The sequence below is a fragment of the Phoxinus phoxinus genome, assembly GCF_949152265.1.
Source record: "Phoxinus phoxinus genome assembly, chromosome: 4".
Classification (NCBI taxonomy): Eukaryota; Metazoa; Chordata; class Actinopteri; order Cypriniformes; family Leuciscidae; genus Phoxinus; species Phoxinus phoxinus.
The window spans coordinates 22085552-22104891 of record NC_136879.1 but is presented as its reverse complement, the minus strand read 5'-3'; the positions used below and the strand labels follow the sequence as shown (position 1 = coordinate 22104891).

General features: G+C 38.3%; 1 protein-coding gene across 1 annotated transcript in view; it reads right to left on the bottom strand.

The window, feature by feature from the left end:
* Positions 1-5651: 5651 nt before the first annotated feature.
* The window catches only part of crppa (CDP-L-ribitol pyrophosphorylase A), a 29797-nt gene continuing 16108 nt past the window's right edge, over positions 5652-19340 (bottom strand). The window contains exon 10 of the mRNA XM_079610587.1: positions 5652-7406. Coding sequence (XP_079466713.1) covers positions 7302-7406 — 105 coding nt within the window. The 3' untranslated portion in view covers positions 5652-7301. The remainder of the gene's footprint in view (positions 7407-19340) is intronic.

The window sequence follows — 19340 nt, the reverse complement described above, 5'->3', positions numbered from 1 at the left end:
GATGGAGAGGATGTCAAGCTGACTAGCTGAAGATGTTACTGCAAATTTACCCATTAATAGACACGGTACTTCCTTAAAAATAAACTCACTACAACAAACATAATGAGATGACCCTTCACAATAGATGATGCTTCCAACGCTATCTCACGACCAATTGGTACGAATTAGCCACCTCGTAAAATTTGTACGAATTGCCTTGAGATCGGGTTGGATGCTTCACAATCAACTCTGTTAGATATACATATCTTATATAATTGATCTGTTCAATAAAATACCTTATTTATCTGAGACGGAGTAAATAAAAACGCCATCTCCGCATCGATTTTACAACATTTCAAATCCCTAGTTCTCGCCATCTCCGTAAAGCCAAGCCGATGTTGATTCTAGTTTTATTACAAGCTCTGTCGCGTTCTCTTTTTGCCAGCAGACTCTCCTCTATTCGGTGTTTAAAACGGGTGATTCCCCGGAGGTTTGAGATTTAACTGCTTCATGTCAATCTTTCTCACTCGTTGTGACAACTAACCTCTAACACTCCCGCACCATACACACCTCAAAGCAGCCGGAGCAATTTCCCCTATTTACAGATATGTCACGCACGGACTAAAACATCAACACGCTTTCTGTAAATCAATCAGAGTAAGACAGAAACATGTTTTGGATGAAGTATTGATGATGCATTTACTCATTGTTTAATTATTATTTTGAACAGAAAAAGTTACATGGTGAGAAAATTTTAGGAAATTCAACTATTAATGTTAATGCCTTCATCATCTAGATTTAAACTTGGCCTGAGAAACAACAAATCAGAGTGAAATATCATACATGGCCAAAACAAACGCACCAAAGCTTGTGGCTTCACAAAATCATACATTTACATGTGTTGGGCATGCAAGATGGTTCTCAAGAGAACTGCGCGCGGGTCTCTCCGATTTCACAGCGTGGAAGTGCTGGATTTGAGTGATGTTCAGTCATTAATCATCTTTGCAGAACAGTAGGAGGCAATGCAACAGACCGCAGGCATGTTTGAGAGGAAGGTCCACCTCTCTTCATTCCAATACATCAAGCAAAAGAAGGTCATTTATGCATGCGTAACAAAACTTGTCATCATTATGTTTTAATCGGGTCAAATATAAAATAGTAAACAGTTGAATTGGGCTGCAGGTTCAAGTCTGGCCTGCTTCATGTCTGAGTTTTTAATGTTTATAAAACAAGTCTCTTATGCTCATCAAGGCTGCATTTAATCATAAAATGTACAGTAAATATTTTAATATTTATTCCTGTGATGGCTAAGCTGCATTTTCAGCATCATTACTCCAGTCTTCAGTGTCACATGATCCTACAGAAATCATTCTATGATGATCTGGAACTTATTATCAATGTTGAATATGGATTATTTGATGAATATTAAGTTCATAAGAACAGCATTTATTTGAAATAGAAATATTATAAATGTCTTTACTGTCACTTATGATCAGTTCAATGAATCCTTGCTGAATTAAAGTATAAATTTCTTCTTCTTTTTTTAATTTCCCCAAAACCTATGAATATTAGAGTGTGTATTTAAACTATCCTTTATCCAAAGGAAAAATATATATATATATTTTTTTTTAAATATCCATTTATCCATCTGGACCCCGTAAATGCTTAAATGCATGCTGTTATTACCGGGGACAAACTAAATAATACAACTAATAATATAGTAGATACAGTAAAATAGTAATAAAATAATTTTTCTATTTAAATTAAGTTAAAAAAGTGATTTTTTTGTTGTTGTAAATAAATACATATATACATATAGATAGAGTGAGGAGAACAAGTATTTGATACACTGCCGATTTTGTAGGTTTTCCCACTTACAAAGCATGTAGAGGTCTGTAATTTTCATCATAGGTACTCTTCAACTGTGAGAGACGGAATCTAAAACAAAACTCCAGCAAATCACATTGTATGATTTTTAAATAATTAATTTGCATTTTATTGCATGACATAAGTATTTGATCACCTACCAACCAGTAATAATTCCGGCTCTCACAGACCGGTTAGTTTTTCTTTAAGAAGCCCTCCTGTTCTCCACTCAGTACCTGTATTAACTGCACCTGTTTGAACTCATTACCTGTATAAAAGACACCTGTCCACACACTCAATCAAACACACTCCAACCTCTCCACAATGGCCAAGACCAGAGAGCTGTGTAAGGACATCAGGGATCAAATTGTAGACCTGCACAAGGCTGGGACGGGCTACAGGACAATAGGCAAGCAGCTTGGTGAGAAGGCAACAACTGTTGGCGCAATTATTAGAAAAAGGAAGAAGTTCAAGATGACGGTCAATCTCCCTCGGTCTGGGGCACCATGCAAGATCTCACCTCGTGGGGCATCAATGATCATGAGGAAGGTGAGGGATCAAGCCAGAACTACACGACAGGACCTGGTCAATGACCTGAAGAGAGCTGGGACCACAGTCTCAAAGAAAACCATTAGTAACACACTACGCCGTCATGGATTAAAGTCCTGCAGCGCACGCAAGGTCCCCCTGTTTAAGCCAGCACATGTCCAGGCCCGTCTGAAGTTTGTCAATGACCATCTGGATGATCCAGAGGAATGGGAGAAGGTCGTGTGGTCTGATGAGACAAAAATAGAGCTTTTTGGTCTAAACTCCACTCGCCGTGTTTGGAGGAAGAAGAAGGGTGAGTACAACCCCAAGAACACCATCCCAACCGTGAAGCATGGAGGTGGAAACATCATTCTTTGGGGAGGCTTTTCTGCAAAGGGGACAGGACGACTGCACCGTAATGAGGGGAGGATGGATGGGGCCATGTATCGCGAGGTCTTGGCCAACAACTTCCTTCCCTCAGTAAGAGCATTGAAGATGGGTCGTGGCTGGGTCTTCCAGCATGACAACGACCCGAAACACACAGCCAGGGCAACTGAGTGGCTCCGTAAGAAGCATCTCAAGGTCCTGGAGTGGCCTAGCCAGTCTCTAGACCTGAACCCAATAGAAAATCTTTGGAGGAGCTGACAGTCCGTATTTCCCAGCGACAGCCCCGAAACCTGAAGGATCTGGAGAAGGTCTGTATGGAGGAGTGGTCAAGACCTGGTCAAGAACTACAGCAAACGTATGATCTCTGTAATTGCAAACAAAGGTTTCTGTACCAAATATTAAGTTCTGCTTTTCTGATGTATCAAATACTTATGTCATGCAATAAAATGCTAATTAATTACTTAAAAATCATACAGTGTGATTTTTGTTTTAGATTCTGTCACTCACAGTTGAAGTGTACATATGATAAAATTACAGACCTCTACATGCTTTGTAAGTGGGAAAACCTGCAAAATAGGCTGTGTATCAATTACAGGTGAACACATTACAGGTGAAACTCGAAAAATTCGAATATCGTGCAAAAGTTAATTTATTTCAGTAATTCAACTTAAAAGGTGAAACTAATATATATAGACTCAGCTCATCAAAACCCCAAATTCAAAATTAGAATATTGTGAAAAGGTTTTCATAGCTGCAAGCCATAATCAAAATTATAACAAATAAAGGCTTGAAATATCTCACTTAGGATGTAAAGAGTCTATATAATATTTTAGTTTCACCTTTTAAGTTGAATTACTGAAATAAATGAACTTTTGCACGATATTTACATTTTTCCAGTTTCACCTTATATATATATACATACAAATTCTTCCCTCGTGTTTTGACAAACTGTTCACTATAGCATCTACTAATATATATATATATATATATATAGTAGATGCAATCGTAAACATCTCCTCAAAACGCGAGGGAAGAATTTGTCTTCTTGGTCTGACAATCCTGTATGTCCAGCTGTATGAGACAAGCCAGAAAACTTCACCAGAAAAGCTGCAAGCAAACCATAAGAAGCTGATGAAACGGAGTCAAGAACGGAGCAAACCCTGTCGTAAGTTTTATCTACACCAGCACCACATGCGTTTTGTGCCACTCTGCCAGAGGAAAATGAGTGAAACCTCTCTCATACATAATATGGCGAGTGCTTACTTGACCGTTTCACAGCTGTTCCTGGTTAGCGGTTTTCTCCGAACGTTTCACACGAACTCTCAGAGCTGTACAAGCAAATGAACATGAATCATATTGTCTAAAACTAATCCAGACGTGCCATTGTGCTCCAGCCTCAGAGGATGCTAGTGTGTCGTGCGGGTAAACTAGATAAATTAAACAGAAAAAATCAGGGGGATAAAATCAATCAATATTATATTTGGCAGTGATTTCTATGACACATCCCTCATAGACTTCCACAGTAGTTACAGGCTTTATCATATCGGCTACAGTAATGCCCTGTCTAGCATGAGATAACTAAACAGAAGTGTAGATGGGGTGTATTTTCCACTTTTGATTGCTTCTGTACTTAAGATTACTCTTGATAAAAGGCATTTGATAAATTATTAAATAGTGGGGTCACTTATAAAATAAATGAATACTTCTTATTTAGTTAGGATGCATTAAATTGGTCAAAAATGAAAGCAAATACATTCATAGTGTTACAAAAGTGCAGCACAACTGTTTTCACCATTGATAATAATAGTCAATATTGGTGAACATTAAAGACTTCTTTCAAAAGCAAACAATCCTGTTCCCCAAATTTTGAACGGTAGTTTATGTTTCTGTAATTGGCCTTGCTATGGGTCATCATTCAAAAATATTGATATGGTCAATTCCTCTTGTCCATCATAGTCATATAGAATGATCCCAGTCATGATCAACGGAGCAAGAGTGAGAGGATCAGGTTTACACTACTCTACTCTATCTTAAGTCTTTCCAGAAATGTCCATGACATGTTACTGAACATCTGAAAGGTTAATCCATCTCAGTCAAAACCTCAGACTTCACACAGAGATACGCTCTCGGTGTCCCGCTGACAGCCGAAAGCCAACGCACTCACCTTCAGGCGTGTACATGCCCCTAACACAAATGTGGAACAAATTAAACAGCGAAAAAACAGAGTTTGGATAAGAGAGAAAAGTTATGCAAGAGAAGGTGACAGAAACGTTGTTTGTTTGAATGAATGAGGCACTAAAGCAGTTGTATATTTTCGCTAGAACTAAAATCGTACAAAAATCAAGACACGCTAAGATCGAGTAAACAGCGTCAAGAAAAAGTAAAAAAAGGGGGGGTTGTTGGCCATTCATGCCATGCCAAGAACAAGCTCCTGATTGGTTTGCCTGTAGCAGGCCTTCACTTTGAGCCAACACTCAGACAGAAACGACACAGGAAGTGACTTTAACAACCCTCCGCAATTATCGCTTGCTCATTGGACTGGAAGCACAAGGCCATAATCAATTATCAATCTGCGGTGAGCACGGGAGAACGAGTCTGGCGAGGTCAGCACATGCACACGCACATTTGGGGGATAGTCCGGGATCCTGTTTTTGTCAGACAGGGGTTAAGCTATAAAAACAGCTGCATTTAAGAAATGTGGTCACCAGGGCTTTTCCAGTTGAGCGGGTGTAAAGCCGGCCAACAGAACAAATTGGTGAGCTGATGATCTGCGTCGCGTGAGGAGGCCTGAGGGTCAGGTAAATAGAGAAACCTCAAGTTTAACAGCATCTGAGCAAGATGCGTTAAGAGATAAATATATAGAAATAGGTGGGGTTTTTTTTTTTTTTTTTGAAAATCATCAAATCTACTCTACCATTCAAATGTTTGGGGTCAGTAAGATTTTTCAGTAATGTTTTACTCTTTTACTCACCCAGGCTGCATTTATTTGAGCAAAAGTCAAAGATACTGTAAAACTCCTTTATCAAATAATAAAAAACATTTATTATTATGATCAATGTTGAAAACTGTTGTGCGGATTAAAGGTAGGGTAGGCAATTTTTTTCATAAACACTTTTTTTTTAATACTGGTTGAAACTCTCTTCACATCCTGATAGCAAAGAATAATAGAAGTGGTCATAAATATTAAAACATGGACATATATTGTCTGTGGAAGTCGTAGGAACAATGATGTTCATCCAATCATTGTATTCCGTTGTATTGCATTCAACATGTATTTCCATACATCCATGCACCTGCTCGCACAGACACCACACGTCATCAAGGCTATGCAGAGTTTTACACAATCCCAGCCGAGGAATAAAGGTCATATCCTTAAAATATATATATATACACTTTTTAACCACAAATGCTCGTCTTACACTAGCACTGCGATGTGCCACGCATTACGTAATCACATTGAAAGGTCACGCGTGACATAGGCGGAAGTACCTAGTGTTTACAAAGCGAACGTGCAAAGACTAAGTTAAACGTCCTTTACAAAAACAATTACTAAATAAAAGGTAAAACAACGATGTTGGATGATTTTGAAGTTGGAAGAGAAATTGAGATGTAGTTTTTCACCCTACCCTACATTTTCCACCTACAGGTTACCGCCTGACCTTTCCAACGTGATTATGCGTGAAGTCGTGGACGTGCAAGACGAGCATTTGTGATTAAAAAGTATATATATTTTTTAGGCTAGATAAGACCCTTATTCCTCAGCTGGGATTGTGTAGAGCCCTTTGAAGCTTCATTGAAACTGCAGTTTTCCTCAAAAACCTTAATTTCTTTTGAACTGAAGAAACAAAGACTTGAATATCTTGGCTGACGTGGGGGTGAGTACATTTTAATTCTGAAGCGAACTAATCCCTTAAGGTTATGTCAAATCCAATACAGTTACGAACTGTGATGCACAACAGCTGATCTTCATTCCCCTCCACAAGATGGCAGCATTTGATTAAATATAGAGATGGCCTCAATGTCAGACCATGCTTTCACTTATGTGATTAAGGCATATGATTTTGTACCTCCAAAGGTTTATTTATTATGTATAAACAGTTTGATAATACCAATAATATCTTACTGTTTAAACGGTATATATAAAATTAAATGATTATGGAAAGGAGTTTAAAAAAAGAACAGTGAACTGTCATCTGCAACAACAACAACAACTTTTTTTTAAATTATTTTTTTACATACAAAAATATGCAAGTATTTAGAGGTTATTTTTATTGTGCTTGTATGTTGATATACATCAGCCTAGGCAAACCAGGCCAATTTTGCATTTGAATTTGAATTATCTTAAAATCTACCTTGAAACAAATGAATCAGCTGATCCAAACATTGACTGTCTGACCACGCTGTCACTCACTCACTATCTTGTCATTTATTTTAAATTGAAATGACTTCATTTACAAATGTTCTTTGACCTTTGAGATTGCGTGCTGCTGTCTTTGTGAGTCCACAGGTGAGTCCTGGTTGTCTGCTGTAATGCCTCAGCTTCAGGCATGAAGAAGCTGTCCGGCGAGAGCAGCGTTTCGCTCTCTGATGAGGGCGACAGTGATTTGAGTGAGTCTCTCCACAGATCTCTCCCACTGCTCTGGCACCTGAAGAAACACACACACACACACGTTGGGTTTTCGTGTTTTATGGGGACTTTCCATAAACAATATTTTTTACACTGTACAAACTGTATATTATATCCCCTTACACTAACCCTACCCCTAAACCTACCCATCACACAAAACTTTCTCCATTTTTACATTTTCAAAAAACATCACTTGGTATGATTTATAACCTGTTTTTCTCATGGGGACCAAAAATGTCCTCACAAGGAAAAGGATTTCGGATATTTCCATCTTTGTGGGAATATTTTGTCCCCATAACGTAGGGTTTATCTGAACAACACACACACATATTTAAACACACTTGAATACACAAGCAGATGTGCTCAAAACATTCTTGACGACTTACCGGCCGTGATATTCGGCAGCCTAAGAAAAAAAATGTTAGGCCACCCATTGTGCTCACAGGGTTTAAGGTTTTGTTGTCTTCTCTGAATATCCTTATGCCACTGCATCTTTTTATGCTTTTGCATCAGTCATTAATTGCTTAAGACAACTCTCCTGGTCTTCTCATCTCTCTGAACCGTGTTCAGTTCTACATTGTTGTTGCATTAGATTGCAAAATCTGCACTTTTCAGCTGCCGTTGGACCAAAAACAACTTCTGGTCAAGTATTTCACATTAATTTAAATATGATATATTGTATTAATTTAGAACATATTAATTATAAAGTAATAAGGTAATATTCTCTCTCTCTCTCTCTCTCTCTCTCTCTCTCTCTCTCTCTCTCTCTCTCTCTCTCTCTCTCTCTCTATATATATATATATGAAATCTGATGATTAAACAATTAAATTTGTGAAAAAAAATGATTAATGGCAGTACTGCACACACACATATATATATATAGATAGATAGATAGATAGATAGATAGATAGATAGATAGATAGATAGATTTGTTTATTTAATTATTCTCTCATCTGCTAAAATAGTTTTAAATGTCTTAATTGTGGCTTCATTAAATATTTTAATAAATTGGCAGGGCTATCTTTGTATTTTATACTTTCTCCTCTCTGCCAGCTTAATGTGGACAGAAAATAACACATGGCTGATTAGGAAAAAACATTTTTTTTTTTTTAATGTGTCACTCTTTTTCTTCCTTTCCACAGGAGCTGTTTTCTACCACTCTCCCTTCCAAGTTTTCAAATCCATGGATAAGAAGTTCTTAAACTCATGACACACATTTTCCACAGTTAACTCCATAGGATTCCAATTTGTAAGCAGAAGGATGAAATAAACTGAAATCTAGTGATTCAAAAAAAATCTATTTGTGGAAAAATGATTAATGATTAAATACAAATAAAATGATTAATGGCAATATAGCAGCAGCTCTACAATGTGCAATGATTTTAATCTTCATTTGGAGTCAATTTGGAAAAGAAAAGAACAAAAAAAAGGACTGAAATTAAGAGGAGGCTCGCTGTTTTTCCTTGCGTAATAGTCACTGTTCCCTTACTTAATTATGGGTACAAAACTCTGAGTTAGGAGCCAAAACATCTGCAAGCGGTCAACTGAAATCCTGCAACCCTTCAACTAATGACAGCTCCTTCACATACAGATTTCACACACACAATTCAAATATAGCAAGAACGATTATCCCACAAATTCCTATATCAGTGTATCATCAGATAACACGCTGTAATAAGGTCTAAACCAATGAAGAATGACCTCAGTGTATTTGTTTAGTCAGGAAATGAAGAACAAATGGCCTCAACCTGATTGCCACCCACATGTAAAAGTCGGGTTCACGGAAAACAGCGCAATGTCTGTGGAATATTTACAAACGCAGAAAGAAAAGCTCGCCTACTTGTCCACAGCTAATGACAACATTACTCATGTGGCCTGTTTTGTTATTGCTGTGACACGACAGTCCTACTGGGAAAATAATAAAAGGGCATTTTTCTTTTCTCAAAAGAAGATCACCAACGAGGATCAAAGGTTTAAGCCTGCGCAAGTCTCATGTTTCCAATGAGTAGCAAAATATGACTCGCATGTAATAAGAAAGCAGCGGATCAACAACGGATTTCTTGGCTAGGTGAGCCGCCACGACATATTGAAAAATCACAGTGACACATGCGGGGGGAAATAAGATAATAATACTGTTGTGTTTGAGTCAACACACTAAATGAATATTTATCCTACTCTGATGTGTGGTCCATAAAAATAAAAGAAATTCATCAAAAAGAATAAAAATGCTAAGCTCAGTCAATTTAAAAAATAAATAAATAGTGGGTGGAATAGTGTATTAGTTTAGGGGACGTCACATTGGAGTAATCTGGGGTTAAGTGACTGATTCAAAAGCACAATGGTTGAAAATATGCTTTAAAATGTGCTGTGTTTGCCATGTATGTGCTTATTTTTTATTTTGATAATTACCTATCCAAGTCCTAGGAAGTTGGCCAATCTTTTATTTTATTTTATAATTCACTTGTGAAAAAATCTGTCACAATGTTTGCAGAGTCACAATGCTACCTATAGATGCAGTATGCTCAGTGATTCAATCTGAATAAAACTGAAGGTTACTGATGTTTAATCGCTATAATTTGTCAGAATATTACATCACTTTTCCATTCCTGACAGCAGAAGGCTTACTAATGAGCTCTATTCTGTCTCGGTGTCATGGCCAACACTTAAAAAGTACACATGGAACAGGAAATTCGACACTTGGAATTTTAATTTCTTGAAGTCTCGTCTTTTGTGCCTGTAGGGATTTTCCAAGAGTTCCAGTATCTTTTTCCAGGCTTCTATGGGATGGATAAAACATTTACAGGGGCCTCTGTACAGGCCAGCCCAATTCACCTCTCTTGAAGGAAGTTGATGAGTTAGATGCTGTTTACTGCACTACAAACTGTGCACTGCAAAAAAGAAAGAAAGAATCTTTCTTCCCAAGCCAACAGATCAAAGCTCTTTTAATAGACACAAATATAAAAAAAATGTATCATATAAACTGGACTAATCTCCCAATATCTCTTGTAATCTTAATGCGGATGCGTGGAGGATGATAATAAATACAATAGAATTAGAACAACATCCAAGAAAGCTCTGTTCCTTAAGAAAAGTACAAAAACAACAATGGAGGAAAAAAAAGGCCCAATGGTTATAATCCTACAACGGTAATTTAATAGAAAAGAAGAAAATCTTTGAACAGACAGATCAAATCAGAATCATGGACACCAGACATGTGGTCGCTTTCTTTCCATTGTAAAGTCCCTTCTTTTCTTTCATTCGTTGCCTCTAATGATGGTCCCATTAGTGGAAAACTTCCAATGATGTAAAAAGGCCATTCAAACTCATTTTAACCTGAAATTGGCAGAACTAATGATATTTTCTCTTCTTGGCCTGGGGTTCCCTCGAGAGAGGTACTTGACTGGGGCTTTTGGATGTCCTTTAATACACGTTGGGATGTTTGTGAAATCGTTTGCTCTATATTACATGGAAAATGCATATATAAAAGAACAATGCATTTAAAAACAGTGCCAATGTCCATTTACACATTACTAAAAATATACAAAACCAAATTTCTTACACTTTTTTTTCTCAATTCAAAAGAAAACTGACTCGTAAAGTACTAAGATGACAGCTTGTACAGCAGCGGACCACACAATGAGTGGTTCACTAACTGTCCTTGAAAATTCAGCAGATTCAGACAGCCGCACGTAATGGCCCGCCTCACACAGACGGGCCCTTTGAAGACGGGACCTCAGCAATTAGGAATTTAACAATGACAATTTGCACCCTTCAGTCTTTTTCTTTCCAGGCAGCAAGTGAGTCTTATTCCACTACAGGCCTGCCAGCGTCTCTCTAATGACCTTCGTGAAGGTTTCAAAAGCCTTTAATGCCAGCTGAACTGGAAAGAAAACTTAATCACAGTGCTGAAGCCAGATCAATACGACAGGTACTAGAGTTTTACTAGCGACACTTACAGCCAAAGTGAATTTCAAGAACATTTTCAGGCAGTAAATAGCTTTTTGAAATTAAGAAAATCATGTTAATGTGTGAGTCCACCACAAGGGGGTAGCAGAAAGTGAAAGGTTTTGACTAAACGCTGATTGGGGGGCGCAAATTAAAGACTACACATTAAAATGCATCTTAAAGGAAACTTCTTATTCTGCCACCAGAACCCATGCAGACTCTGGGTCCCTCTGAAAACATGGTATTACATTTCTTACTCTGACCGTACATTCCTTTTGGGAAATTATAATAGCACCAGTTCCTGAATGTCCCTCCGGACTGCCAATCATAGACAGAAGCCAGAGGCAAAGAGCTTGACAGAGACATCGAGCCCAAGTTACTGTCAACTTCAGAGATGTGATATGGAGCTGAACTCTGAGGTTCACCTTCCTCAACTGTAACTGTATCCAAAGGGACATTTTTTAATAGTAGACCAGCTTAGCGAATAACCGCAGGTCAAGAGGGACTCGGTGAGGTTTTAATTGAACTGGATAGGCTGTTTTTTTGGATAGGACAGCAACAGCGACCATGCTAATGTATGAATCAATAAATGGATCAATTCAGTTTTAGAGCATAAAAAGTGGCATAACACACTATGCAAGAATTGTACGCCGCTGGCAAAACCAGCAATGACAGTTTGAGAGGTGGCGCCCCGTCAAATCTCGCGAGAATCATGACTTGCTTTGCGGCACGACGTCACATACATCAACAACATATGAAGCAGCCTCTATGGACGACACTAGCACGCATTTCAGACGTGAACCATGGCGGAGTCGACGAACAAAACGAAGAAAGCGCGGTTGGAAGAGTCAAGGAAGAGAAAGCGAGAAACTGACCGCGTGAGGAACCGGACAAGAGTCCCAGGCTTTCACTCGTTGGCGAGAGCTAAAAAGCAGCAAAGGATGCAACAGCGATGTAACTGACATTACCTGGTCAGTAGACATCTTCGGAGTCTATCTGTGCCTGATCGATGTCTGACGCTTCCATCCTACTGAACAGGTACAGGGGGAGGGGATCAGGCCGCGAGTGGTGTTTACGACAGTAACGTTAAATACAAGTACTCCACAGCGACTCTAGGGGTCTCTGTTTGACAAAAACGGAAATCCTGCATATTGTGCCTTTAAATTCTAGTACTTTCCATGAACAAGGCACAAAGCAAAGCCAGGTACTCTTCAACAAATAGTCAACAAATGTTCAGTGAAAAGAGGTGCCTAGCGTTCAGATAATGTTGGCGAACCACATGCAGTGCGCCATATTCATGAAAAGTGCCATTAACATCATCAGAAGATAGCCAGCGATTGACTAACTCTATATAATGAACTTAATGTGCAGGAAATGTCAGTTTAATAATGAAAGTCGAAATGGTTTTGATTGATATCGTACATTGGCTTATAGTTTTAGGAACACTTGACAGTTGTTAATCTCTTCCAATACCAGTTTAAGACAGATTATTCGCCTCACTGATTTTGCAAAACGTACCTCCAGCACAAATACTTTTAAAAAGGACAGATTTGTGGGATTGTGCCGTCAAAATGCGTCCTCAACACGACCCCATCCTCCTCATTCAGTCTCACCTCGTATAAAAAGGATCTGAGCATCATTATCTTTTCTCTTAAACTGAAGCACTGCATTACCCAATATTGATTCAGGAACTGCTCAGATAAACAAGTCAAAGCAATAATGAAGGTTTCCGTCGTGCGGTTACAAGGAGAATGGCATCTATAGTTTCTCGTGTCTTAAACAGGTTTTCCTCAGTGAACTGTGTTTCTGAATCTCTCTCTTCCCCCTTTTTTTTTTTTGTACAAGAGCCTCGGGCGTAACCTACCACATTCACAGGAACGGGGCGAAGAAAATACAGGAAGCTTTTGTTTCCATACCTGTGAGTACTGCTCTATTTCAACAAGTCAGAGGGAGCGATTTCTGTGTTTGTACTTGACCTGGCGACAGATACGTTCCCAAACAATGATAGACCACAATGCTTTCTTACACTGACAGATCTGTTGAAAATGGTGAAATATGTCATGATATTCCAAGGCCCACATGCAGAAACCAAACATCCGTTGTTAACAACAAAACCTCTTGAGTTCCCCTCATTAGACATGTGACATGCACAGAAAGGTCTAGAGAGATCAACCGGGGTCATGTATGTTATTTCCTTTAACGCCAAAACTGCATTTCAGATTCGACATCCTTATTTTCCCACTCTGCGCTCACCCATCGCCAAGTGCCCGCACCTCGTCTTGATGCATTAGGAACAAGCCTTTTCACGTAAATATTTCACCTCTCCCTCAAACAAAAGACTGTTGGCATTTGTTACCGAGCTGTCCAAACAATAATTAACATAGACTAAACAGTCGTCATTTGTGGATGAGCAAAGGTGAGTGTGAGAGACTGCGAAATTGGAGAAATCGCATAGAGGAAAACAATCCACCCTGCAATGGAGGTGTCCTGGACTGTTTATACAGATACAACATAAATACCCCTCTGCCCATATACTGATAAAAAAATAACATGCTTTGCCTTTTTCCCCAACATGGATTACTCCTAAATGGCCAGATAATACCCCATGAAATCCTTTGTCTGAAATACATTATCTGGGCATTTAGGAGTAATCCACGCTGGGAAAAGAGCACAACGTGTGTTATTTTTTTTATTAGTATATCGGCAGTTTTTTTTTTTTTGAGTGACACATGCAATAGAAACATTGGGTTTTGCTTTAATGACATCCGTTCATACAACCTCCACAAGTTATCTGGTATGATTTGAACTCCAGGTTTAAATTAGACTTTAAATCTCACATGATTTATGTGGTCTTAAACTTCTGGACTCTGTATATTTAATATATAAGGTGTGGTTAAACGTTTTCAGCGCAGGATATAGCTCGTTCAAAAGTTAGCGTTCATCTACGGCCTGATCTGACTTACCACCAAGAAAAGAACCAGGACTTTTACAAAGATTCAAGTCAGAGGTGAAGAACCACTTCAAACGACTCAACCCAGCAAAGCTCATGCTAAAATCCTGAAAAACTCCAAGCTCAAAACAAGATTACTGCGCAGTGGACATTCAATACCTGACGGTGGGTGGTCGCCGCAAATCTAAAACAAGTGTTCTTCCGTGGACAGGCTGCATGGGGCAGAACACGCCACCATGGCCTTTTACTGATTGAATGTTTACAAACCCATTTGGTCCGCCCCTGGTATGAGCATCAGCCTCTAATTTCTGATCTAATTTGTTTGTGAATGTTTTTGATTGGAATGTTGTCTCACTATGAGAGTTTGCATATGTAAGCTTGATCTTGAGCGGGGCAGAAGGCATCAATGGCTCATGTAATCTGCCAAATCAACACTAAATAAACCCATTCAGTGGGTAACGGTGTACGATCAGCACTCAAGGCATTATATAATGATGCACAGAAAATTATAACTTCTAAAAATATACAAAAATCATTCAAAAGAGAAACTAGGTCAGAAATGTTGACTGGGAAACCCCAACATTATGGGTACAGATGTGTTTGTGTTCGCCAAAAATCAGTTATTTTGGTGCCACTGTGCTGTTTTCATCACAACAATATGTGTGAAAAAAGCAAGATCTCTGTGTGAAATTGAGATTGTTTAAAGCCAATATCACATTGACCAATACTACCTATGTTTCCATTTTTGTATACATTTTGGGATATTGCATTAAAAATGCTGGATGGAAACACCAAGATAAAAAAAACAATGCGCTCAATTGAATTTATCCAATAAGAAGACATGCTCATAAACTATCATTGAAACACATTCACTGAATAAATCCTCCAATGTGCAACAACAAACTCACATGACTTTGCCTCAACAGAGGATGTGATTGGATAACTGGACTAACTAGTGGACTAATTTCATTGCACATCATCTCAAATGCTGTTTTGGTCATTCTGAAATGCCTGAGCCAAAGCCTGTCATCAAACTGTTTGGGTATAATTACCTCCCAGAACTGCCTCACACGATTGCGTTCCCAAACACCAGGCATCCGCCGTCATCAAGATAACATGATAGCGTTTATTGCATTTTGTCTGCACGCTCAGAGGCACAACTTATGGTGTCCAAAAAAAGAGCCACAGTTGCTTCCCCGATTGCAGAAACTTCCATTTTTATTACAAATATTTTATGCCAATTCCCCAGGAAGTGACCATTTTGTTATCTTGAACACACGGGATGGAAACTGCTGTATTCACAAATGTTTTATGTGATATTCCAATCTTGCGCTTAAGTTAAATTCGCAACTTTGGATGGAAAACATACAATAGTCACCGGCACATGGACAATTAAACTGCACAAAAACGGTTTATTGACCAAGAAATTTTGGTGCATTAGTGCTAAGTATCAAGAATACCCAACACACACTGCCACGGTACAGATCTTTTAGTTTAACACTGCGGTACAATATCAAAGGAGAAGTGCGCTGGCTTGGAGTTGTCAGCAGGGATCTTTCAAGCCCAGACTAGAAAAAACAGACTTTTTTTTTAACTTTTCCTCCCGCAGTGCATTTGTGCCAGCCGCAATGATGAGGAAAACGTAAAAACAATTAGACATGGAGAGAAGGGGAATATTTTGAGAATGAGAAATGACTACTGGAACGTAAATCCGACACTAAGCGAAGGGTATGGCCAAATACATTTACGCTGTCAAAGGCAGACGAGTATAAAAAGAGACGTTGAGGTATACTGCACCCTGACATCATTTTAGCAGGGGTGATTTTAGAGCGATTAAAGGATCTGATACCTTTTTGTGGTCCTGCATTCATCATAGTAGTGTATTGACTCCTATAGAAACCTGCACATACCCAAAACATCATTAATCTTCAGAAAATGTGACTGATTATTTGGCGACAAAACAGCATCAAAAAGGCGCCAGTGCCCGTAAGACTGTATTGTAAAACTCAAGATGGTCCAAATTCGGGCTAAACCAGGCATCCAGTTTCAAAAACGGGTGTATATGTGCAGGTGAGAGAGTCTCTTTCTTTCTCTTTTCTAAGGAGCAGCTAATCTCCTCTCAGGTTTAGAATCCTCAGCTGGATGCTTTGAGGAGAAGGAAGTGAGGGGTGGGTAAACTGCTGGGCTCTCACAGGAGGGATTAGAGCGGCCATATATCATTGTGACAAGCCTTTTCAGCGCATGACAGGCCACAAGGGCCCGTGTGTGAAGGAGATCCTGTGACACTTCCTGTCACTCATTGGCCAGGCACTGATAGGGCTAGAAATGACCTTTATCACACCGTCAGATCACCTTACTGACACTAAGGCACATGTTAATGAATTGTTATAAAGACTATCTATACCACTATCTGGTCAGTTTGTTTTTTGAAAGAAAGAAAAAATTATATTCAGCAATGATGCGTTAAATTGATAAAGACATTCATAATGTTACAAAATATATTTATATTTAAAATAAAAACTGTTCTTTTGAACTTGCTATTTATCAAAGTATGCTGGAAAAAAATTGTATCAGGGTTTTCACAAAAATACTAAGCAGTACAACGGTTTTCAACATTGATAAATATATTGAATGATCTATCTATCTATATATCTATCTATATATCTATATATATATGTCTGTCTGTCTCTCTCTCTATATATATATATATGTCTGTCTGTCTATCTATCTATCTATCTATCTATCTATCTATATACATGTCTGTCTGTCTATATATATACATGTATGTCTGTCTGTCTTTCTGTCTCACTCTCTCTATATATATATATGTCTGTCTGTCTGTCTGTCGGTCTGTCTGTCTATCTATCTATCCATCCATCTATCTATCTATATATATGTATATATATATATACATATACATGTCTGTCTGTCTGTCTATCTATCTATCTATATATACACATTGTCTGTCTGTCTGTCTCTCTCTCTCTATATATATATATATATAGGTGTCTGTCTGTCTGTCTGTCTGTCTGTCTGTCTGTCTGTCTGTCTGTCTGTCTATCTATCTATCTATCTATCTATCTATCTATCTATCTATCTATCTATCTATCTATCTATCTATCTATCTATCTATCTATCCATCTATCCATCCTAGTTTACTCCTCTCTCACAAAGCTGCTGTGTGGCTGCTAGCGTCACGCTCCCCTCAGCCTGGAATTAATGAAGAAAACTTTGCATATTAAAAACATACTGTGGAAAGACTGAAAGAAATTATTTGTTTAATGAGGCCTGTCATTGTTTACACACAATGAATCACGCAAACATCTCTCCGTTGTGGAGGGTGATTAGCGTGAAATAGTTAAGCAACTTGGAGGTCCATTTCATGGAGGTTTCTGTCTTCACTGAAAAGTGTCGAAAGACTGAAATAAAATCCTGTCCTAAAAGTAATCTATCACTGACCAAACTGGACACAACTAAGGCATGTTAAGAAAGAAAAGGCAAAAAACACTAAATGTTTTAATGAAGACTGAATGTGTATTTATGAGAAGATGTTTACTGATCCTTATCAAATTCCAATGTTCTCAAAACAATAAATTGACTAGTGCTCCACATGCACAAACATCTGGCAAGGAAAAACAAACCCAAAGATTCCAATCAAACAATCCTGAAAGACTACAGCGTCAAACTGTCATCTTAAACTACCCTTAACAAAGATCTTCTTTAGTGCAGACAAAAAAAACAACAAGCATACAAGTACATTTTTTATACAATATGTTGTAAATGCATTAATTTGTACTTAATAATTTACCGGTATATGTGCTGTGTGAACGCGGAATGAAGATTACCGGTATTTTGCACGTACTAGGTCAAAACGCACTGACGTAAGAAGTGATTTGGGCCAATCAGAAGCAGTTGAAAGAGCAACGGCTCTGGGCCATTCATAAAATGATGACGCAGATGCCGCGTTTACTCAGAATTGTTTACAAATGTCTACAAATTGGAGTGATACCGAAACTAAAGCGTTTTTCCTCTCTTTTCCTTTTACCGGTAAAGTCATTCTGCCAATTTTACGGTAATTTACAGGGATTGCTGTGTGAAAGGGGCTATCATCAGGTAATTTTGACACTGAAACCCATTATATTAGCTATTTAAAGAGGGGTCATTTTATACATTTAGTTATTCTATAATGTGAGCCAAAAACAGTCCTGACATGAGTATGTTAGTTTCATTGCTTTTTAGTTTGGTTTTGTTCCTTTATTCCTCTTGTTAGTTTCTATAGACGTTAATTGAGTTCCACACCTGTTCCCTGTTGCGCTAACTAACTTCCATTGTGTATTTAAAGGCACAATATGTACGATTTTTAGATTAAAATATCCAAAAACCCCTAGAACAATGTTATATATTTTGCTGACTTGTGTACTTACATTATCCCAAACGTTTCCAACAATGTTTAAATCCAGAGAAATCGGCCATTTTAATCAAGACACAGGCCGCCAGTTCATTTCGTCGCCTGTCAATGATCATATCCGTGTTACCCTCGATTTACAGTTTTACTTTCGTAGAAACCATGGAAACACCAAAGATGCTTTAATATATATTATGTATTTTATTAGACAGGTGAGCAACTGTTAGGATACATTTTTCAACTGAAAACGAATCATTGTTATATAGCTCAACACGATTAGCCTTATTGTTTGAATCTCTTTCTTGATTTACCGCAAGTAACGTTTTTACCAGGTGAAAACGACAACTCCCATGATTCAACAATCATTCCCGGCGGCATCTATGCCTTTGTTTTGAATAAGCAGCCTCTAGCGCCGAAAATTACATATTGTGCCTTTAAAGGTTGTATCAGCGATTGTGGGTGACGTCACTTCTGTTTGTGTTTGAAGCGAGATCCCAAACAAACCAAGTTAGCTCGCCCCTCCCTCCCGTTTCGTGCATCATGAAAAAAAAAAACGATCAAGCACGTGCATTTCTTAGCTAGAGCTACCCAAGTTTAGTCGAGCTTCGCTCATATTATTTCAAGAAGGATATTTTCACACACAGTTCACGTGT